The following is a 24041-nucleotide window of genomic DNA, read 5'->3' as shown; positions in this document are numbered from 1 at the left end:
TAGGCGGGTTAATTACATATTACTCCTCTAATTTTTTATAATTAAAATATTTTAATATTTTAATATCTAAATTTAAAAAAAATTATATTAAAATTTTTATAATTATAAAAATTTAAAAACTAATTATACTTACCTAACATCATCGATTTTATCAATAAAAATATAAAAATAATAGACAAAAAAATAATTTCAATATCCCAATTACATTTTTGATCGTGACGATGACAAAAATGCCAACTCTCTGTATTTGCATCGATACTGACACGAATACAAATGTAGAGTAGAAACGTTTTGTATCTATATCGACGTCGACAACGATGCTAGGAAGAGCAACGCCACTCTGCATCTACATCAACGTCAACACAGATGTTGAATGACCCTTTCAATACTTTATATCTACGTCAATACCAACACCTATTTTATCACCTCACCTCATTGCTCTTCCTCTTTATCCATAGTAACCACTCGTGCGCCCTAATAGAGCCATTATATGCCATTACCGAAAACATAATTAATATATTAAAATATTTTTTTACTTATCATTTTTATATTTCATCAATAAAATGGATGACGAGAGGAGGTTAAAACCTCCAACTAAGTTTTTACAATAAATGTTGCTTTTGTTTTAAAAGAAAGGATGATAAGTGAATAACAGAGAATGGAAATAGGAAAGCAACAAAGACACGATCATGACTAAACCATATCTGGCAAAAAATTTATTTATTATTACACCAAGAAAAGGGATTGTCCAAAAAATCAAGATCGATCACAGCATTGGCATCAACCGAATCAGAAGTCGCAGCTCGCAAAACTATTCCCTGTAGCTTTCTCATCTCCTTTGTTGCAATTACATAAAATATAAAATCACCAACCAAAAATCAAGTTACTAATATCAAAAACCTGTACTGATTTGGACCACAAAAATTTTTGCTAAGAACCATCACTACAACAACTATGGTAAGTCCAAAACGTAGTTACCAAGTAGTACATTAGAGCAAAACAGCTTCTTTCCTTCCATTTTTTCTTTTAATCTAGCATCATCACTTAAACTTCAGTCACATTATTACCTCATATTCATGGTTATTGCAATTTCTTCATTACAGGTAGCATTAACCCCTCAAGTTTACAAATTTTGACCACACAAAAGAGTGGCTAATTTGACAAGACACTGTTATTTGAAATAACAAAGACACTCAACCTCACAAGACATCACAGTTTGATAAATTAGTGTGAGGTCAAGAATGCTGTCCAAATGTGATTACCTAGACAGAAACACCAGCTAATCCGGTTCCCCATTCATCCAAAATTGAGGATTCAGTCTTTCAAATTGTTTGGCCTGCAGGGACAATAGATAAATCGAGATTTACCTTCTTCACGTTGACGTAAATTAACTAAAATTTGCTTCCAATGAAATTATCTGTCAGATGAAGAGCTTCTAGGCTAAAAAACATGTTAGATTAAGCAACAACCATATTCACCACCTTGTAAGTAATTCTGCTGAAAGGATCAAAATCTTCTTTTGCAACACAGGCGCCTCTTTGACCACAAGTTAATTATCTCCTTTCCCAAAGCCATCCATAAAGCCCATGGAGACACAAGATACTCGGTGGCACAACTACTGAAAAGTTGATCATCGACAAAAGAACACACAGATTCATGGCAAAAGATTCACGCAAGCAACATTCGTCAGATGACAAACCCCTTTGAACGATTACTTTGTCCGGATTGATTATGCTTTCCCCTGTTGGTCAAAGTGAGACTTATGCATTTGAGAATTTTAAGTCATGAACTAGAGTGTAATATATCATGCTTGAATAAGAACTTTATATCAAAAAACAACAATCAAGTGGCTTAATTTATGGCCTTCAAACTTTTGACTAGTATCCTAAGGGACAATCATATGAGTAAAACAGCTAATAGATGATGACACATCAATGAGTAAACAAACAGCTTAAAGGATCTGTCATAGTTGCACCAAAGTACCTGAAGGTTAAAGCAACTGATATTATGCTCATGCTATTTTGGTTCATCTCTATGTGATGTCTTGATATAACAAAATGCATATCTTGCATGGTATAGTTCTGAACCATTTCATATCTAACCTACTCAGTCCCAAAGTACCTAAAGGTTAAAGCAACTGATATTATGCTCATGCTATTTTGGTTCAGCTCTGTGTGATGTCTCGATATAACAAAAAGTATATCCTGCATGGTATAATTTGGAACCATTTCATATCTAACCTATGCAGCCTGCATGAAGACTAAATCCTGGATTAATGCCTCTTCTAGGTATGATAGCATCTGAACCTTCAAGCTCCCTGAAGGTAATCAACTGCGGTAAGGAAACATTATAAAATAATGACTGGCATACTAGCAAATCATCTCCCTTCAAATAAAGTCCCTTGGTTACCCACACAACATATACATATATGACTGAGAATTTCTAATGCCAGCTAAGTCACCATATAAATCTTCTTATCGAAAATAACTACTCTGATGAACATAAAATCTTAAGTAACTAATGCTAAAGAAGAATGATTAGCTACAATTTCCAGATATCACATGTCAGAATTAAACGATCCCATTCCTGGGTGACACTTTAAGTTGCCACTTGATACCTAGGTGTCAAGACTTTAAGCTAGAAGGAGAGCTCCTGCGTTTGCAAGGGCAAAACCCAGATTGGTAGGAGACTTGTGCACTTGACTTCCCATTTAAAAACCAGAATAAGTAAAGATAAACTTAATTCCTCAGTTCACTGCTGACAAGGGGAATGGTAGAACAGATATAATATCTCAATTAACTACTGCCTGCCGCCTCGGCCCCCATTCTTGATCAGCGCACTCTCCCACTCTGGAAAGCAAGAAACCAGTTGCTACCCAGAAGTCTTACCTCGGCAGAAGGAGAATGATGAACTACAATTTTGAAATTTAAGAAGTTATCTCATTTTTCTTTGGTACCGAATGAACTTTTAGAAGATTTTGATACTACACCTGCTTCCTAATGTGTCCTTCCCAACTCAAAGTGCTTTCAACAAGAACTATTTCACCAAGATGAAACTCAGCTAAACAAGAATAATTTGTCAGTATTCTTTTTTTCTTTGAATATTTTTAAAAATCCTAGAATATATATGTTCAAAATGCAACAACATAAACTAAACCATGATTTCTATATTTAATGCTATTCCTATTTGCTTCACTATAAATTTGTTATCCATTACAGCTCCAAATGTACAACACAAATCCTTGCAATCTCAATTTTAACAAAAGCATTGACTCAATGCAACTGTAAAGATGCTTCATACTGACTCTTCTGGTAGTTATATAGTTTATGTGATCCAGAAATCAGTGTCATATGTCCTAGAAACACAAAGATATTATTGACAGTGACATGGCTGTCCTACTCATGGACAGTCCTAGTGTTTGAGTAGTTCAACTACCAGAATAACGAGTATATTTTGATAGACAACATAAATGTTCTAACCACTGGGCCATCCAATGGTGTGACATAAAGTTCCCTAGAAAACGGAAGATTATATGGTAAGGAAATACATAGATACCCTCCTAGTAATGGAACCACTTCCTAAAACTCTTAACCAAAACTGTTTCAGGAAGATCTTCCAAATCATGGACACTGCACATATGTTCTCTAATCCACAATCTGGCAAAGATAACCTCATTCAAACAAATTCTCCTGAACATGGTGTTAAGTCAGCAATCCTAGTGTGAGGGGTAAAATAAAATTTGGATTAATTATTATAATAAACAAATCATTCACCTGTATAGACAGACTTGGAAATCAAACTCATGGCATTGCAGGTTTTAGGCAAAGTCTGATATTTTGATGCTATCTTTCATTTTCATCTGCATATTGTTTCAAATTTGACCTCCAACAAACTAAAAGCCCTTTCAGATATCAGCCTCTATCCTAAAAAATACCTGACAAGTGTTAAGGAGCTTTAAATTCCGATTGACATTTTCATATGCTCAGGCACCCAACAAAATCAATCAAGCATGAATGCTGAATCATTTTGTTTATTCGAGCTTCTTAGACAGGTATCTTCCAAAATCTCTTAACCAGATAACAAATTTCTTATACAAGTAACTTTTTATTAGACTGATTTTCCTCTATCTAGTATCTTCAGATAAATCTGGAATACATCAAACTTCTAAACCCCAACATGGAACTAAAGAATTCAACTTCAATGCACTAAAATAATTTACCTCAAACAATTAAGAAGAAATCAACACACCACAAAGCTTGAATCATCCACTGGTAATGTAAACAATCTAACAATCCACTGATAGTTTTAAACAATCTCAGTTATTAGGCAAACACAGAGAGAAAGTTAATTAAACTGGAAAAGCTTAAGATGCGAACAACCAGTAAAGGCAGGCAGAAGAACTTACATTGTAAATGTTTGAACAAGTGATATTGACCTTTCATATTCATCTTGAGAAACAGGTAATGCCTCATCGTGAACATCCTGCTCTGGAGCCCTTGGTCTTCCCTGTGGTCTTGATTCAGGCTTCCAACAAACTTTTGCTAGAGACTGACCGAGTAAATCGGCAATGTCCGTGGCCATTGTCTCAGCCTTGCGCGCATAAGGAAATGTATCCTCCTTGAAATGATGCGATAACCACATGTACATTGACAAAACCTGATGCTTTGTCTCAAGGTCCAACAGCTCAGCATCATTTTTAGCTGAACCTTTTGGCATCCCCATTGCTATAGTAACCGGGCGATTCTGGCTATAGTGTGAAGCAAAACGAAGGAGATGATACATTGCCTTGGGATCCCTAATATTGACTGGTGCAAAACAGAAATTAAAACGATCTTGAAGCGACAAGACTGGTATCTTTTCCAGCATGTTGGCAACTTTTCTAACACTATCATGCTGACACAAGAAATAGTAACCATCAAGGCGGCAGTTCTCACGGAACTTGTCCAAAAGCTCACAGAAAGTTGCTTTCGGGAACTGTGCAGCAAACAACTCCACCTGCTCAAAGAATGGAAACAGTCCAACTTTCTTCACCTCCTGAAATGGTTGCTGCAAGCACTCGATCAAATAATCCAAATCATCCAAAATGAAGGTTGTCGCAAGGCCGTCAGGGTAAACGCTCCCTCTCCGTCCGGCTCTTCCAGCTATTTGCTTCACCTGGGATGCAGGAACTGGCACCATTTTATCACCATTGTATTTCGATAATGAATAGAAAACAACCCTTCTTATGTTCAGATTCAGGCCCATCCCCACAGCATCACTAGCCACCAGAACATCGTACTCATTGTCCTGATCATTGAACAAGCTAGCCTGCAGACGCCTGGTCTCTGGCGGCAGTGCTCCATAGATAACACAGCATTTATGTTTGGTCAACTTCTCAACTGCCATCTTCACCTCAAAGATCTCCCTCCTCGAGAAGGCCACGATGCAGTCACCTGATCGCACATTTGTCATATTGCCTAGCAATGTCTTCGCCTCTACCACCAGGGGCTTGAACCGCTCGTAGCGGTTCACCTCCAGGTCATCGCCTGTTTCCTTGCAAACATTCTCGACTACTTTCAGCACGCTCGGGTCTCCGCACAGGTGGATCTCGTCGGCCTTGAGGCCGAGTAGTGCACGGGTCCAGGCGTAACCCCGTGTGGGGTCAGCCATCATCTGGACCTCATCGATTACAGCAACGTCGTAGCACTCCTCGGTGGATACCATTTCGATGGTGCAAGCAACATGGTTGGAGAAAGGAAGCGTCTTCTTTTCCTGACCGGTGTGGAGGCTGCAGTAGACACCGGTGGCGTTCACCCGATCGAATACCTCCATGGCGAGGAGCCGAAGAGGACTGCAGTAGATGCCACTGCTGGCCTCCATGAAGCGAACGAGGGCATTGTGGGTCTTCCCGCTGTTGGTGGGGCCGCAGTGGTAGATCACACGGCGGCGCATGGCACGGGCGAATGGGAACCAGGTATGGGGGCGGGTGAGGTCAGCGGACTCCATCAAGGAGCGGAACCCACGGAGCTCGTCCGGGAACTCGTGAAGGCAGAACTCGGCGAAGATGGGGAAGAGGAAGCGGTCGGCGGCCAGGGACGGACCAAGGGCGGAGAGGTGGCGGAAGGCGGCAGGTGGGCAGCGGCGGAGGAAGAAGAGGCGGAAGCGGCGGGCAGCGGTAGGGAAGAAGGACGAGGGGATGTAAAGTGCGAGGGCCTGGTCGGAGGTCCACGGGGACTTGGCGAAGGAGGCGAAGACCCCGACAAGGGCCTCCCACTCGCTGCGGCTGAGCTTGGCGGAGCCGTCCTGGGCGGCGCGTAGCTCCCGGTAGATGGCGGCTGGGTCGGGCGGAGGATCGCCGTCGGTCGCGATGGGATCAGGGGCTAGGGTTTGAGGGGAGGAGGTGGCGGTGGTGGAGAAGGAGAAGAGATGCGGTGGGAGCCATGGGGAGGAAGGGGAAGGGGATGGGGAAGGAACCAAGGGCAGTCGAAACCCTAACACTAATTGGGGGTGTGGGCGGGAGAGGAGGACGCGAAAGCTCGACAGGCAGGCGGGGCGGAGGCGGGTGCGGAGGAAGGAGGAAGCCATTATGGCGGAAGAGGGGATGTTGCAACAGAGGGTGAAGAAGGGGGAAAACGGTGGAGGAGGCGAGAAGAAAGCGAGCGTCTATATTGATGTTGGGAGGAGGGCGGCTGGGTCGGGAGGGTTTGTAGCGGGACGGCAACACGGACGTACCGAAGAAAACGGGTTATAGTGAGAGGTAAAGGCTCCTTGTCGAGTCCAGCGTTCGCAGGATACTGGGCAAACTCGCTTAGAAGACCTTCTAATCATTTTTCACATAACATCCTTCTTTTCTTTTTTTTTCTTTTTTTTTCCTAAATTTTAAAATAAGAAAAGTAACCCTTAACCACTCTCTTTTTTTTTTTTTCTTCCTCCTCTCTCTTACTTTTCAGATTCATTATATTTTATTGAATCAAATCATTATATTAAATTTACCCAAAACTTGAATAGATCCTAAATAAATACTACTAATATATATTTTTAATGATAAAATATAAAAATCACTAAAAGTTATAAATACAAATATAATAAAAATAATAAAATTATGAAAAAAAAATGATAAAATTATAACCTTTAAATTTTAAGGTGAATTCTTGAAAATTTTGAGAATTTATGACAGTGCATTCTAAGTTTTAAAAAAATTATATAATTTCTTTTATATAAATAATTATTTTACTCTTAGTCCTATTGAACCTATCGATTCTTTTGCCCAACACTACCACCTTGCACTGCTCATTGGTCACCTCTACATTAACCCTTGCACACGTAGAGGTCAACTAGAGGGTAGAGGGAGGCAACTTCACACGAGCAATCGAGGGGTAACCCTAAATGGGGTGATGTAGGGACAACCCTGTGTGATAATAATACTCGTGCTCCATCTTTCACACGTGAGGGCTATATGACAAGATATACAGGGTTGAAGCCAACATAAGTGGCAGGAGATCTAAAAGAATAAATTTTCAAACTTACAAGGGCAAAATAATTTTTTTCACATAATAAGGAGATGTTTTATAATTTTTTAAAAAAAATTAGGGTGTTGTATAAGAAATTCTTAAATTTAGATGTTCTTTTCAATAATTCACCCTAATTTTATTTTAAATTTATCAAAAAATATATAAATAAAATTTGTAACTCTTTAGAACTAAATTATTCAAAATTAAGTATTTTAACTATTAAAAATAGAAAATTTCATAAAATATGACTTCATTAGACAATTTTAAATTTTCATAAAAATTTTGATATATTGGATAAAATAAATATAATTTATATTAGTTTTAAGATGAATATGTTGTCATTTGAATATGGTCCAAAAACAGTATAACCTCATTCAAAAATAGTCCAACTCAAGTCTTAAAAATTCTTTAGTATCCTTAAAATTTAAAAAATATTTTATGATTCATCTTAAATTAGATAAAATAACAAATACATAATTTCATATTTTAAAGGATTAAATAGATAAATACTATTTTAATGACAGAAGTTTGGCTAAACAATAATAAGATTTGGATCCAATTATATCATTTTGAAACTCTACAAAAAAAAAAAGTATAACTAGGTCCAAACCTTGTCAAAACAAATCCATAAAAACTTTTGAGATATCCCAAATACACAAAATAATATGATTTCCTATTTTGAGGTTTTAAATGATCCTTTTTGGTATAGTATATGAATGTGCTGATTTTTTCCAAATCTAGCTAAATTTGACAAATGGATTCATCCATGAACCAATTTACAATATTTACACTTGTTGATTAGTTTGGATGTAATTTTGATAGTTTGGTTCAAAAATAGTAGGATTTGGATTCTGTTACACTATCTTTGGATCTTATTAAAAAATAAGATGTAAGATACACAAATTATATTATTTTCCCTTTTTACCATTTTTAATGAGTCATTTATTATGGTATATTCAGTATGTGAATAAACTGGATTTTTCTGATTTCAACTAAATTTTAAAAATTTAATGAATCCATTAATAGATTTGTAAAAGTTACACTTGTTTATTAGTTTAAAGTTTGATTAAAAATAATAAGATTTTGGATATAGTTATACTATTTTTGGTCCTTGCAACTATTTTTGGTCCAAAATTTATCAAACTATAAATCCCATATACCACAAACAAGTGTAATTTCATTCCAGTTATTCTATTTTTCAATAGGTACCAACAATAGTATAACTATATTCAAATCGTATTATTATTTTAATCAAACATTCAGAATTACTTCCAAACTTAGTTAAAAAGTATGAATATTACAAATTAGTTCATGGAAGCATCAAAATTTATGATATTTAATATAATTTAAAAAAGAGCTTATTTATATGTTGAATTAATCACAAAAAAAGACATTTAAAATCCCAAATATTGAAAAATTATATCATTTTATGTGTCTAAGACCATTTCAAAAGTTTCCGAAAGTTTGAGTTTGTTTTGATAAGTTTTAGTTACATTTTTTTTTTTTTTTTGATAGGATACAAAATAATATAATTGAATCCATATCTTGTTATTATCATTAATCAAGCTTTCAGAATTACTTCCAAACTAATTAACATGTGTAAATGATACAAATTGGTTGATAGATTCATCAAAAATTGTCAAATTTATCTGAGTTTAATAAAATCCAACCTCATTCACATACTGAAAATACCAAAAAAGGCTCATTAAAGGTGATGCTTCCAAGGATGACGATATTAAAAGGCCGTATGCCTAAACAACTAATGCTCATGCTTAGAACATGCAAAGTTGAACAACTCACAGAATCATTTTCCACTTGCATCACAATGTGCTTGCGTAAAGCTTTGCTCGACTCAACTTCTTCCTGCATAAAAATCAGCCGAGGATATCATCTTTCGTTCTGATGCGTAAAAGACGAAGAGAAGCCAGCGAGCAAAGATTATGCGAAGGAAGAGCATCCGGGCTAACCAATAAAACAGCAAGGAAGCACAACTTCAGATAGATAGAAGCAACTGTATGATCAAATTTCATTTTTGTGCTAACAGAGTTTAATTTTCAGATTGTTGGCACTGTACTTTGGATTCCAAGTCCGGTAGAGTCAAGAAAACGAAGGGCCTGGGCATATATTTCTTCCTGTGGTTTGGGAATCAGTAGTGTTGGGCTGTCCTAAACCATAAAGAACTTTGTAACCATGGAAGCTTAAGCCATGAAGAGGTGCATCCCTGGATAAGTTCTAAACATCCCTGGATAAGTTCTAAATACTTTCATCAAACGCTAATTGAATAGTCTTCTCCAGCCTATCTATTACTTACCAAACAGATCTATGGCCAAGCTGATGACTAACAAAACAACTGCAACTGTCATTGTTCTCTCTCTATTTTAACCTCGCCTCACCTCACCTAAAAGGTGCATAGTTCAGTCTGCCATGGAGCGATCCATCACCCACCTCGACCGAACTACAACCAACATTCTTTTTCACTCTCTTGTCACCCATCAACTTCCTTATCCTCGCAACATCCTCCCACCTCTTAGCAGTAGCATATACATCAGACATAATGGAGTAGATCCCACTGTCCTCAGGGTTCAGCTGTAAAAGATGCTGAGCTGCAATTTCTGCGATCTCCACATTGCCCTGTATTCGGCAACCAGCGAGCACGCCTCCCCACACATATGCATCGCCCTTCATCGGCATCCCTTTTATCATCTCCATCGTTTCCTCGACCAACCCGGCCCGACCAAGCAAATCTGCCATGCACCCGTAGTGCTTGAGCTCGCGTTCGACACCATATATGCTCTCCATCTCATCAAAGAGACTCCGAGCCATTTCAATAAGTCCTGCATGGCTGCAGGCCACCAAGACTCCTAAGAAGGTCACCCCATCTGGCTCAACACCCACAGCTCGCATCCTATCGAAGTACTCCAGTGACAACTGACCGTTCCCATGCACGGCCAGACCAACGATAATAGCATTCCATGTGAACAAGTTCTTCCGTGGTGTTGACTCGAAAATCTCCACGGCAACGCTAATGCAGCCGCACTTTGCGTACATGTCCACCAGCCCCGTCGACAGATAGACATTAAGTTTAGCCCTGTTCTTCTTGATGTACTCATGGATGGCTTCACCTCGGTCCAATTTCCCTAGCTGAGCACAGCAAGAGAGTACTGAGACCAAAGCAACCTCATCAGGCCTCGTTCCCGTCGCAAGCATCTGATCAAAGAATGAGATGGCTTCCTCGAACTGACCCATCTGCGAGTAACCCGCCAAGAGCGTACCCCACGACACTACGTCTCTTTCAGGCATATCGTCGAAGAGTTTGCGTGCAAAGGCAAAATCGCCAGCCTTGACGTAACCGTCGATCAAGGTGTTATAGGTGACGACGTCGCGAGCCGACGGGCACTCATCGAAGAGGCCTTGGGCTTCCAGCAAGGAGAGGCAGGAATTGTAGGTGCTGATCAAAGAGTTGCGGACGTAGAGGTCGGCGGCGAAGCCGAACTTGACGGCTTGGGAGTGGAGGGAGCGGCCGAGGTTGGGGGAGCGGAGGCGGGCACAGGCCTTGAGGGCGAAGGGGAAGGTGTGGGAGTCGGGAGCCACGGAGGAGCGGCGCATGTGGGCGAAGAGGAGGAGGGCGGGGACAGGGGAGGAGAGGAGGGTGTGGGCCCTAATGAGAAGGTTGTGGGGGAAGGTTGAGGGGCTGGGGATGCTGCGGAAGAGGGCCAGGGCGTAGGCGGTGCATGAGTCGGCGGGAGGGAGGGAAGGGGGGATGAGGAGGAGGGTGAGGGCGTAGAGGATCTTGGTAAGGGCGAGAGAGGGGTGGAGGGAGGCGAAGCCCTGAACGGTGATCCGGGCATGGATGGACTTGACCTGGTGGAGGGTCGTGCACTGGCCTCGGTGGAGGAGATGGAACAGCGGGTGGTGATAGCGGTGGGAGAGTTGCATAGAAACCGCATTCGAGGGTGGAAATTTGGGAGGAGAGAGGACGCTGATGGGGTTATATACATAGAAGCGTGCACTTGTTATTTGGTTTCGTTTGGTGTGCATATAACATTTTTTTTACTTTCTCATCTTGTATTTAAAATCTCACACAAATATACGGAAACCAACTACTATACTCATTGGTTGGCTTCACAAGTAACAAAAAATTTGGAGGGCGCTTCCGAAACTCGAAGAGAGTCGTCAGCAGATGAAACCATAGTCTTTTACGCTATGAAGTTATGCTCTGGGGAACTTACATACAACATCTATATCGTGGCTTTCGGTTATATAAGCTTTCGCATGCATGTAAGATTTTGTAGGATGCTTCTATGCGGGTTTGACAATGGGCTCGTCTCGGCAGACCAACGTCGTCCCCACGAGACAACTGACATCCGCTAGATAGATACACGGGTTTGACAATGGGCTCGTCTCGGCAGACCAACGTCGTCCCCACGAGACAACTGACATCCGCTAGATAGATACATATCTATAAACACTTGTCCTGCATATCGATTCTATCTTCAATCCTTCATTTACCAATCAGACAAATTCTCTGCTCTAACACAACCAGCTACCAAGACGATCTCAGAATTTTGGCTAACACTGTTTTGTATAATATAACACTTTCTTTGATTTTTTTTGCAAAAAAAGAGTCACTAATTGTTGGGTATGATGAGCGAATGCTCTCTCCAAGCAATTCCTGAGAGCAGGAGACTGTTCTGGAATATTATACATCTCGGGGCTGATTGCAGGAGCAGCCGGGAGAAAGGACTGGGGACCTGAGCTCAACATAGTCAATGATCAAAACCTGCTGGAGAAACATAAGAAACCAAGCTTCTCTTACAAGAAGAGCACCTATCTTATAAGTACTTCTTGTAGTAGAGACCAAGACATATCGAATGAATGACTTACAAGTAATTTATTCCTCAAATTTAGATGGAAGCACATGGAGTTCATAAAGCATAATGCCACCATTTCATCATGATACTATCTTTTGTTCAACACATCCATATTGCAGAGAATAATGTCTTTTGTGGCTCGCAGACGATTGCCTTCGTAATTAATGAAGCATTGTCCTCCAATGCCATGACAATAAAGAGCCTTGGAGCTACTTTTAACCCTTGCAGTAATGGACAAAATCACACATTCGATTTCAAGAAGTCTGGATCTGCAGATCTTGCTTGCAAATTTCTTGACGAGATATACATGTTCTGCAGTTTTTCTGCAATAAAAAGTTATCGCTGCTTTATTCCCACAGTGATAACAGTCCACAAGAATTTTTTATGTATAAATGTTGGAAAAGTACCTTTATCAAATTCCCAAAAGCAGAAGTAATAAGCTGCCTGATTGGTACCACAGTTATTGATATGGAACTTCAACATTCAAAGTGATACAGTTTATTTAATTTCTTAAAATTGTAACAATTTAAGAGAATAAAATTTACCTATTATTTTGCAAGCTCAGAATGGAATAAGAACTTATAAAATGGGGGGTGATTCTGAACCAGTCAGATGCTCGTCTCCTCTAAAACTACAGGTAGGTCTAAATTCTCACTTCCCCTCTGAATCTTAAGCAGAACAGTGTTTCCAACATTATACTCATCCAAAATCTTCAATAGATCAGCTTTGCTACGAACCTGACAGGTAAATGTAAGAGTTTAATCATATAATGTACTTGTAACAGAAATGCCAGTACTGACACTACAATCTTGTTTGGCAAAGTAAAAGATCGAAAGGGGAAAATTGTGGAATTAGCTCTATACACACTCACAGGCTTATTATCTACCGCAACAATAACATCCCCAAGAACAATATTACCGGCTAAACCTCTTGTGGTAGGTAGCAAACCTGCTTTGGCTGCAACACTATTCTCAGGAATCTACAATGCAAATTTAAGATTCTTTTTAGTAAAAAGACTAATAACCCTTGCAACATGAAAAATTATCAAAAATTTCTTCACAAAATCTACAAGCTCTCGCAATCTGTGTCTACAGAACAATCTAACCCCACATCAAGATGTACCTGCAGCACAAGAGCTCCATTCCGAACATTAAGTTGATTAGCAACTAGATCTGGCGCTATCTCCATATTTAAACCAGCACGCACAACCTTACAAGATCAGGCTATTTAAGAAGCAGATAAAAGACTGTAATTGCAACAATATAAACCCTTGAATGAAAAAAAGAAAGCAAAAAATCTAAGTGAATATTTCAGATTCAAAAGTAGTGACTTGAATACCCAGCTTACCAGCATGTCTAATCATGTACCTATCTTACTTCAATATAAATTCTAGACAGGAATGTGTGGGTAAAACCTTCACTTTCTAGGTGTCCTCAGTGTCCTCCCTTCTTTACAGTTTCATCCAAGCATAAGATCACTTGGTATTAAGTTTCCCTGACAGTTCTCATCCAAGTTTAAGATCACTTGACAGTAGGTTCATCTCTCCCTATTTGGCTCCATTGTAACCGAACGTTTATCCCCAGTTTATAGATAATATTGCCAACATTCATTCAGTCTTCTCATTGCTAACTATTTTGTTTTGAGGAGTCTACAATTTCAGCTAAAATTGGACAAAACAGAGAGAAGTGCTAGGTTAAGCTTTTCCAGGTTTACATCATCCTCCCAAAGATTTCTTGTAGCTGCATGTGTTGCACGAGAAAAAATGTGTTCCTAGTTATTGATTTAAATTAAATAGTTGAAGACAATTGTAAAATAAAGATGCCATATGAATGTCTAAGTACCAATAAAGAAACCAAAGAAGCCTAGCTCCTGCAAAGGAAGCATATACCAAATTAATAATTCATATGTAAGGTAAGCCTACTTTTCCAAATTGGATTAGCTGAGGGACAATCCTAAGGACAGTTGAAGACGGGATGGCGAATCCTACACCTGCTGAGGCCCCTGCAATATGTAGATATTTTAATAATCTTAGTATCAGGCACAAAATACACAAAAGCAAGCTACTTATTAATTAGAATATTTTGCTTCATACTCTTCAATAGACAGAAAACATGCAGTTTTACAACAAAAAATAATATCTGACAGTTTATTTGTTCAATTTAAATACTTCAAAATTCAAAACCTACTAATGATCATAAAGGTACAATCATAAAGGAGATTTAATGATCATAAAGGTTCACCACATCATCATCAACATCATCTTCTTACTCCACCACATGGATCACGTCAACGACAACAACAATAAAGCCATATAATCACTACTATTTGGGATTGCGATATCTTGCCACAACTGAGCTCTATAAGAAGTCATATCCTTGGTTTAACTTTAGAATAATTAAATCTTTATCTATAGTTTCTAGTAAGGTCTTATAGATATCCTTCCACCTCTCCTCGCACGCCTTATAAAGTGAATCATAAAGTGATTCGATTTTAACCACTTATGCCGACGAAGTTGTTGATGCAGGACTACTGCTCTATTCCTTGATAGATTGGTACTGGTACTATATATATCCAGCTGCCATCTAATATTGATACTAGAATCAAGATTTTAATCCTTGCTCAAATCAATAGTTACAATTAGCGCATGCTTACTCTAAATATCGTCGTCTTGGTAAAGGATTTACAATGTGGAAAAAAAATCAAAACCAAGTTTGACTTTGAATTCATGTACAACTGTTACCTGTTAATACTGTGTCCACATACAGTTGTGAACAGTGAAGTCAATATAGTCTGATTTACATCTTATGGAAAAGAAAAATGACAAAGGAAAATTGAGTCCTCCATGCAAAATACATTGCCTGATTGCAAAGTTTTCTCATAACATCATACCGCTGAATAAATGAACTCAAACCTTTACCTGTATTTGTGAATATTGCTGTGTTAATTCCAATCATGTTTCCTTTCGAGTCCAGCAAAGGACCACCACTGCCAAAATATCCATTCAAAGTATCAACTTCCTATCTAGTAACATGGCTGAAAAGAAACTCACAACTGATTCAACTAAAAAGTTCTCTCTAGTAAAAGAAACTTTAACTAGGTAGCACAAAAAAAGAAGAAATGTGTGGGTGAACACAATTAAAAAATTATTAGCAGTTAGAGTAGATGGACCGCCACCCTGCTTTAAGCAAAAAAAAGAAGATTATTTCAAACGAAAAAAAAGGCAAAAGAAAGTGATAAGTTGGAGAGAAATTTATGCATGTAAGTAAAACAAGTTATGCGCGAGACCATAAGCTCTCAAACAATGTCATTCTTTTGGTTAATCAACTTACTGTGTTTCTTCTCAGTGAACCTAACCAGTGGACTTGTAGGTCATTATGCCACATAAAACATAGTCAAAATCATCATAGTTCATTTAATGTCAATATGAAGTATATTCCAAAATTGGAATTTTAAATGTTTAAGTAATAAGGAAAAAAAACTCCAACAGGAGTCCAAGACTCAAGAAGGTTCTCGAGGATAAGAACATCCTTCAACTTTGCATATTCTATAATCATCTTATCAGTTCATAGATATCTAAATTTCACACAGCGACTTTTTCTTTTACTCTCAATGGTTTACCAAATAGATAAGAGAAGCAGAAGATAATCTGGTGAACTCAGTTTTTGGCTATTTATATGGAACACACTACAAGAATATGAAATTTGCAATAATATTTGACTGGACAGAGAAGCTAGACTGATTTAGAATTGAATATTCGAATGTACCTCATACATTTTCAAATAAACTTATAAGCAAAACAATATTTGGGACTAGGAGATCCAGAACTCACCTATTTCCAGGATTGATGGCTGCATCTGTCTGAATGCCACCTCCAATTGTCACTCCAGTTTTGCTAACAATATCGCGATTCAGTCCACTAATAACTCCAACAGTAAGAGTATGATCAAAACCAAAAGGATTTCCAATTGCTAAACACTGCTGGCCAACTCTTAGGACTGAAGACTGACCGACGTTAATTGGCTTCAAAAGATCCGCAGAGGCATCCACCTGTAGTAAAGTAGTACAACAAGAAAATTTTCACAAGGATATTCCTACAGAAATAAAAGGATTTGCTTTATTGACACTGCATGGAACTTGAGTTTGTGGTTTCAGAGTTCAGAGAACTTCATGTTCTCTGAATTTGCTCACCATACATGTTCTTTATTGCAATCTGTCAGCTTCAGAAATATTGGAACCTTTCAGATCTTTGAGGAATACTGCCAAAGTGTGTGAACACCTGAAGAGTAATACTACACTAAGCCATAAAGGATCTTGTTTTTCATTACTTTCTTTGCATGTATCGCATGATGGCAGACTTTTCTTTTATTTGATCTTTTTATGCCTCTTTTAATGCAATTATTGCCCTTTTGCAAGCACAACCAAGAATTTTAAATTATATGATAACTTTTCATCTTAATTAGAAACCATTGTGATGTCACGATTTGTGCTTCATCATAGACTCTAAACCTGTTTATTTGTGCTTTCCTTCAAAAACAAAAATTGTTTGTCCATCATCAATTTGTTTGCCAGTGTTCTATTGTACGAGGTGTCATACATAGTTAATAGTTATTTGTTTACGTATCCTCTTTTTAGAATCTCTGCAAGTTATCATATTACTCATAATCTAATTCATTTACCCTTTAAGGTGAAAGATATTCTTGCCTGGATGAAAAAATTAATTCAATTGTCAATTTATGAACATATCTACACGTCGATCACAGTCTAGAATAAAGATGGATAACCTGTATTAAAAAAAAAACCTGATATCTGTACTCTTTAGATGATATGATACTCTAAATAACAACAGTATCAAATGCAAAAGTTGGTTAACAACCCTGCAAGCAAGATAATTTGGGTTGTCAAAAGTTAGCTTGGATCACAACAATTAACATCAATATTCTTTTTAGCAAAACCATCGAATTCAAGTAAAAGATCTACCTTCAAGACAGCAAGATCTTTAGCACGATTTGCACCAATCAGCCTACCCTCAAAAGTCTTTTGTACCCTTTCAAGAAATGAAAATGCTTATAAGAAATAAATGCATTATAGTAAATAAAGAAATAAACATTAGCTAAAAAAATAAGCAGAACGTTCATTCCTGGGGATTAGTAGAAAATCTTACCCTTCAGCAACAAGGATGTTCACACGTGCAACAACTTGATCCGGGTTTGGATTCTTTGAAAGAGCATTGCCAACAACTAGAAAAGAAGAAGATAAAGAAATAAATATCACAACTCACAACAAGAAAACAGAAAATATTAGCTCCATCATAACTGTCCCATCCATCAAAACATGCAAAACAGCAGATGGTTATTACCAAAAATAACAGCAGAAAAAGGCAAAACTAGTAATTATGCACGAAAGATTTCCCTACAAGTCAAATATCTATTACATTGACTAATAAAATTAGTGGCTCTTACCGTGATAATTTGTCACGATGTGTCCAAATTTATCCCAAACAACTCCAGAACCATTTCCTTCAGGCACCTGGACTTTGTAAATTCAAAGGAAAAAAAATAGATAAAAGACCAATAGATAATGGAATTTCTATAACAACTCATACCCTCGGCAAATACTGTCATATCCAAAACAATGCATACAGTTTATTAACGCTTCTAACACATAAAATTTGTTAGGCACGCTTGGTAATAGTAGTATCCCAAGAAAGAGTATATACCGGATGCCACAATTTATTCCTCAACAACACACCATTAAATTTGTTGGACAGGCTTGGTAGTAGTAGAATCCCAAAAAAGAGAATATATATCAGATGCCACATTTTATACCTCAACAACACCAGTTGCATTAAGCCGAGGGCGTAATGTTACATCAAAGATGTTGACGACAGAGTAAGTGTTCTTCTCAAAAATTTCCACAGTTCTTTCCTGTCAAGCAAAAGCAAGGTGTGTGGATTCATATTAGATATCCTGATAAAAAACTTTAATCAATTATTTGTAAAAGCAGAACCGAAGAAAAAATAAGAATGTATACCTCTGAAGGAAAGAGCGGCCCAGATAAGAAAACACGAGGTGTGACGTCTTCAGTTGTGATAGATGGTTCTTCCAATGCAAGAGCTGCTATAAAAAAATATTGAAGATATTAGGACTAATATTGTAACACAAGGAACATGATAAGTTCTATTTTGGATATGTTAACACCATAAGTGATGCACAATACACTAACACTGAAGGGAAACATACATATTACTGCATAAAGAGCTGAGAATCAGCATCACATGAAGAAGAATTTTCAAATGGAAACAGAAGTCCAGAGAATAATTTAACTGTAACCACCCTCATCTATGGCTGGCAAATAAAATATGATTACAAACAGCAAAAAATAAATCATAAGTAGTCCAATCCACAAGTCAAGAATAGTAAATTAAAGAGATGCACACTACAATGTGTTGATCTTTGCAACTGGCATAATCCAATTTTAGGTATGATAAAACAAAATAATAAAAAGATCATAACTAAATTACAACAAGATCCTCAAAAGTGTAACATATGTTCCACATTGACAAGTAGAACAAGAAAATAATGACAACAAACTAGCATTTTGTAAGAATTATTCAATAACTATACTAGTGTATGGTAAACGTGGATACTTCAAAATGCTTGCCATATTTACATCGAACACTGAGACTTACTGGACAATTCTTAAGATGTGTTAAATGTTCCAGAACATAATAGGATTGTTATATCATTTACACTTATTTGTGTTAGCATATTGTGGATATGTACAGAAATTCATCTATGAATCAATATGGTTTATAGAGTCACTAAATATAGGTATGCTGAAAGACAACACTTATGTGACACTATGAGAATGGTTCCCTATTGTTGGTCAGTTACCTGGAAAGTACTTTGAAGTGTGCAAGCAAAACCATAATGTTGAACCAGCAAACAGCATTCGCCGAGAAGTAAATGGGAAAACAGTTTTCATAGTGTCACCCAGGTTAAAAGTCTGTTCATCAGATGACCTAGAATATGAAAGTTGAAAACACGGCATTCATATCAGCAAAAGAGAGATATTGCATCAAAAATACTATAAAATAACAAAGAAACAGAGAAGGTAATTTGGACACAAGAATGTATCAAAAATCATAATGAAACTCATTTATTACGAAATTGAACATAATTGTAAATGAATATTCTGTCAGGGTGTCCTCCAATTCGAGGAGAGTTGACCTCCCAAAGATGGAAATAAAGGAAAAAAGGAAAGAGTTTGATTACAATCTATGATAAATCTACTATAATAACCAAGTTTCGATATTTTAACCCGATATCAGTATCGCTTCCTTGTTGATTGCTGTGGTAGTAATATTTGGCAGTACACGACCTATACCACTTGAAATCATTGAAAAAATAACATAAAAAGGAGAATTTCTATTAGTACCAAGCCATATGGTAGATAATTGGTCCTTGGTCAGACTGAAAAGTACCAGCCGCTACATGTTGGTTCAACAGGTAGTTTGATACCTTGACAATAACAAAATCAGCAAACTTATACAGATTTACGGCCTACATACACCATACATACTGTAAACTAAAAAAAACTTATGGGAGTAGAATTTCCCCTTTAACAAATCTCCATAAATTATATCTAAAGACATATCTAGCTCTAAATATGACCCATAAAACCTTATGGACTCTCCCAATTCTATCTAAAATAAATCAAAATGTTACTCTGTAAGCAACACAAAATAACAACTAAAAATATGGACCGAATACATTAAAATAACAGAAGTACAGCAATAAAAAAGAAAAATGCAACTGAAATGCCCTTTATATGGTTGGCCAAGGTGAGAATTTCAAGAGGTGGTCCTGGGTCCAAACACTTTGTACCAACTCCCTATCCTTCTAATCCACATTGTCCTAAGATGGCAGTCCATGAACATCTTATCAGAGAAAATCCTTGATCTTCATCATCCTTCTTCTCTTCTTGGCATGTCAAAGAAGGTTGATGACCTCAATATATGACGGTTATTCTGATACATCACCAAAATCAATCAATTTCTACAAAAATCTATCTTCTGAACTTCTATAAGAACTAGAATGTGCTGTACCCTCATATGATGCTGCTCTTGGGATCCATCAAAAGTATTGATTTCTTTAGTACATTGAGCTTTGATCCAACCAAAGTTTTAAGGAGATGCTAGATGTTAAAATCTTTGTTCCATTATAGTGCTTCTAAATAGCTGAACAGCCCTTGTCTAGGTCTGCATAGAGCTGGCAAGCTGCTGGTTAGGATCTTCAATGTCACTCTTCAGCATTCTGAAATCTTTGACATGCTAAGGCTTCTCCAGGATGATCTGGGGGATCATCAGGTCCTTCAGAATTATACTCCGCAATAGGGATGAGGAGACAGAGTAGTAGACTTAATTTATTCTGATGATGCAGGAGAGGTTATCTTTTCATCAGCCTAATTTGTTGAGGATTTTGGGGTAGTAGAGCTCATATGTCAAGTTCCTTGAGCCTGAAGAATCAAGTGGATTTACATCCTTTATCATGTTGACCATGCCCTCTGCGATATGCCTTCTTCATTGATACTAGTGTTAGAGGATTGTTGTTAATGGTTATTGAAGTCACCTAGCTATGAAATGCAAGGTAGCAATGATGTGACTGTAACAAATTTGATGCTGGATGAGGCAAAGAAGCACTGTTCAAAATAGTTAGAGTTATAGAACCCTATAGAGACTACCATCAATAAAGAAAGATATATAATAAAATTACTCTGATGGTACTATCACCAAAAGGGGTACCCTTAAATATTTTATGAATTAATGGTATCCTCTGGAATGATTAACATCTCATACAAATTTTGGGAATAACTTGAATACAGGTATGACAAATTGATATACATAAACAGGTAAGCAATTGTTGGGGTTATCATATAGGTGGTCATATAGATCTCCATGGACATCATAAATGTTGTTGCAAAGCACCACAAATGTTTGTAGTGAATGATCACCTCACTCTAATATCAAATGATAAAAATACAACCCATTTATCAGGGCATTCTCTGATTAGAGGTTGAGAATTGGCCTTGAGGATGAAAGAAAGAGAAATAATTGTTTACTACTAAACTACAATAAATCTAGAATCACAAAATAACCAACAAGGTCGTATCTAGTGTCAACAAAGATTTGAGTCCTCACAAGGTACATGATCTAGGATCTGACCGCTTGATAACAAGATACTTTTAAGCAACAAAAATAATCTCAATCTATCATGACAAAGAAGATGCGTAGCTTGCTCATCTCTCTACTTTGATTTTCTAATATCAAAGTCCAAATCAAACCTCAACTTCAACCTTCATTTATGCATTTTGAAATAGGAGGATTGCTCTCTCATAACTTTATTACCATGACCAATAAGGTAGATATCCCTACCCACCAAATTCAAGAAAGAAATCAAATCCATCTTCCTGAGTCTGCAACGGACAGGATTTTATTGCAAGATGTGGATTGATGCGGTTGACAACCAGTCATAACCTTAAGTTGTCGACAATAAAGATTTGGATCGTTCACATACGGTATCGGTATACCAAGCACCATCATGTACCACTAGTTAACACCAAAAATTAATAAAAAAGTAAATATCAAGTGGAACCAACCTATATTATCCTGTACCGGTCCTTGGTCAGACCAATAGATGTCGGAATATACCAATCCAACCGGTATAGATTTCTGACCACATCAATATAATGTTAAACACGTGATTATAAATTGGCAAATCAGATTTCAAATAATGGAGATAAACAACACTGTAAGTCCTTGATTATGAAAATAGCAATGCTTTAGGATCCCAGTGATCAGCCAGAAAGAGTCAATGGGATCAGATTCGAACGGCTGATAGAGGTCTATCTTTGGGTTTCTTCTTCTATGGGAGTCCATGGATTACTCTTCCGATACACCTCTTACAAACTGAGAGCAACAAAAGGCCGTGAGTAGCAAACACAGAAAAGCTAGAATTGGCCACCACAATTTATCAGAAAATAACACCTTAAGTCCTTTAAAGAAAACAACGGTGAAAGTTTGCACTACGAAATCAGCATTCAGATGGGGGCAGACCAGATTGTTCGAAGCGGATCTTGAACCCAAATACGGTAAAGACATGATTAACATCAAGAGACAAGGAGCGGGGTTTACGAGCGAGAAGAGGCGGCGAGGTGGAGATGAGGAGCAGGCGCGGTGGGTCTTTGGGAGGAGATAGAGGAGACACCATCGATGAAGAGCTCTCGCCGGCCGAAGCATCTCGGAGGTCGAAAACTATGGAGTGGTCGGCTGCAAGCCAAGACGAGCATTTGTGGGAGAAACGTTCGCGGAGTTCTCTTCGAAAGAGAGAGTGAGAGCGGACGAGAACGCGAGATAGAAAGATCTGATAAGGTTAGGGTTTTAACTGATTGTAGAAAAGGCTTTTTGCCTTAAAATTAACATTAAAAAAATGGCGGATTTTTTAGAAAAACTTATTTTTCATTTGGACAAAAAGTGTGATTCAATTTTTAATCATTTATAATGTATCTTTTTATTAAAATCAGGTTGGACCAATTTCTTAGTTTTTTTTTTATTTTTTTAAATACTACACGAAATATTTATACTCATTCTTTGCTGACTATTAATTTTAATGATATCATACACGAAATATTGGCTTTTTTGTTTCTTTGTTTTTACACTTTTGTTAATGATGTTGTAGCCTTTTCAGATTCATCTCTTAAGTGGATTGAGATGTTGCATCATTACTGATGACAAGAAGAGAGAGAGAGAGAGAGAGAGAAAAGGAGGAGATTATTGGGCTAGACTGTGCTGGATTCTTCCACGTTGTGATTTAATGTCATTTACATGGTTTCCTGAAGGCTAAAATCGACCTGTCAAACCAATTAATTCCACTTGTCGCTGCCAAGTGATGCCGATTTGAGAATATTAGACTAAGTACATTGACTCGATGCGACATTTGGGGGTTTTTGGAAGTCTTCAGATCCCGTTTTGTTGTGTGGTTTAACTTCAAAGATACAATTGCACTAAATGTGAGTGGCGTGGATAGAGAGGAACCTTCAATAATTACATCCACTTTCCAAAGCGACTTCCCAAAGGCACGTACGCAATGTCATGGTTGCGTGTAATAATCCTCGTAATCGTTATTATTATTCAGATTGGCATCGAGTTTGATCCACCATCGAAGCCACTATGATAACAGCAGTGGATGTGGAAAAGCTTATATGTCTAACTAACTATCTTATATACATAATAAAATTTTTGGGATCAAGTGATGTTGATGATTAACATATGGGGAATTATCAAGTGATTAAGAGTTTATCGACATTCATGTTATGAGTTATGACACATCCTGTGGAAGCAGTAAAAGTAAAATGAATTTACCTGCAGTTGGAGCAGAGCAGAGCGGCCAACAAGGCTCGATGACGAGGCACCTACCGGTGTGTATCACAAGTTCCCTTGCACGTTGTTCCCCATCACTGCACCCAACCTAACCATGACGTATTATTAACTCACCACCGCCTACCTAATTGAAAACGTGGGGGGCGTACATCGCATGCCACTTGTAATCTTCTTCCTCATCCTCCTTATCTCTCTAATTGTGTCTTTTTATCCTCTTCTCTCTAAGTCGCCCTGTCTTATCAT

At 37.7% G+C, this 24041-nt stretch overlaps 3 protein-coding genes across 9 annotated transcripts; all 3 read right to left on the bottom strand.

The window, feature by feature from the left end:
* Positions 1–1040: 1040 nt before the first annotated feature.
* LOC103969580 (ATP-dependent RNA helicase SUV3L, mitochondrial) lies at positions 1041–6832 on the bottom strand. Of its 2 annotated transcripts, XR_670600.3 has the most exons (3): positions 4406–6828; positions 1482–1741; positions 1041–1336 (listed from the first exon to the last, which is right to left on the bottom strand). XR_670600.3 is itself a non-coding variant. In XM_065171609.1 (2 exons), exons 1-2 carry the CDS (start codon positions 6562–6564, stop codon positions 1315–1317), a joined length of 2181 nt encoding a protein of 726 aa, XP_065027681.1. In that variant the 5' UTR covers positions 6565–6832; the 3' UTR covers positions 1041–1314. The 2 variants fall into 2 exon arrangements, 1 of the variants encoding a protein (XP_065027681.1); XM_065171609.1 differs by lacking the exon at positions 1482–1741 and having other exon boundaries at positions 4406–6832.
* Positions 6833–9453: 2621 nt separating this feature from the next.
* LOC103969579 (pentatricopeptide repeat-containing protein At5g61800) lies at positions 9454–11501 on the bottom strand. Its single transcript, XM_018818982.2, has one exon. It carries the CDS (start codon positions 11424–11426, stop codon positions 9885–9887), a length of 1542 nt encoding a protein of 513 aa, XP_018674527.2. The 5' UTR covers positions 11427–11501; the 3' UTR covers positions 9454–9884.
* A 1267-nt stretch (positions 11502–12768) lies between these two features.
* LOC135581203 (protease Do-like 8, chloroplastic) lies at positions 12769–22792 on the bottom strand. 6 transcript variants are annotated; one of them, XR_010501892.1, is made up of 14 exons: positions 22554–22792; positions 19255–19382; positions 18392–18477; positions 18187–18285; positions 17821–17887; positions 17523–17598; positions 17339–17405; positions 16191–16408; positions 15279–15346; positions 14283–14362; positions 13484–13570; positions 13233–13340; positions 12907–13098; positions 12769–12835 (listed from the first exon to the last, which is right to left on the bottom strand). XR_010501892.1 is itself a non-coding variant. In XM_065171883.1 (13 exons), exons 1-13 carry the CDS (start codon positions 22706–22708, stop codon positions 12970–12972), a joined length of 1368 nt encoding a protein of 455 aa, XP_065027955.1. In that variant the 5' UTR covers positions 22709–22792; the 3' UTR covers positions 12769–12969. The 6 variants fall into 6 exon arrangements, 4 of the variants coding, with proteins under 4 accessions (XP_065027955.1, XP_065027956.1, XP_065027957.1 ...); XR_010501893.1 differs by having other exon boundaries at positions 12769–12805; XM_065171883.1 differs by having other exon boundaries at positions 12769–13098.
* Between the last annotated feature and the right edge of the window lie 1249 nt (positions 22793–24041).

Source organism: Musa acuminata, chromosome BXJ3-10 (assembly GCF_036884655.1).
Source record: "Musa acuminata AAA Group cultivar baxijiao chromosome BXJ3-10, Cavendish_Baxijiao_AAA, whole genome shotgun sequence".
NCBI lineage: Eukaryota > Viridiplantae > Streptophyta > Magnoliopsida > Zingiberales > Musaceae > Musa > Musa acuminata.
The sequence above is the reverse complement of the archived record's forward strand: the minus strand, read 5'-3'. Positions and strand labels throughout refer to the sequence as shown.

Excerpts from the sequence above, each read along its gene's own strand:
- LOC103969580 (XM_065171609.1), bottom strand. The coding sequence starts at position 6,564 with ATGGCTTCCTCCTTCCTCCGCACCCGCCTCCGCCCCGCCTGCCTGTCG. Across the intron at positions 1,337-4,405 it reads CTTGTTCAAACATTTACAAT|GCCAAACAATTTGAAAGACT; the intron begins GTAAGTTCTTCT and ends TTGTCCCTGCAG.
- LOC103969579 (XM_018818982.2), bottom strand. The coding sequence starts at position 11,426 with ATGCAACTCTCCCACCGCTATCACCACCCGCTGTTCCATCTCCTCCAC.
- LOC135581203 (XM_065171883.1), bottom strand. The coding sequence starts at position 22,708 with ATGCTCGTCTTGGCTTGCAGCCGACCACTCCATAGTTTTCGACCTCCG. Across the intron at positions 17,888-18,186 it reads ATGCAACTGGTGTTGTTGAG|GTGCCTGAAGGAAATGGTTC; the intron begins GTATAAAATGTG and ends TACAAAGTCCAG. Across the intron at positions 17,599-17,820 it reads CATCGTGACAAATTATCACG|TTGTTGGCAATGCTCTTTCA; the intron begins GTAAGAGCCACT and ends CTTCTTTTCTAG.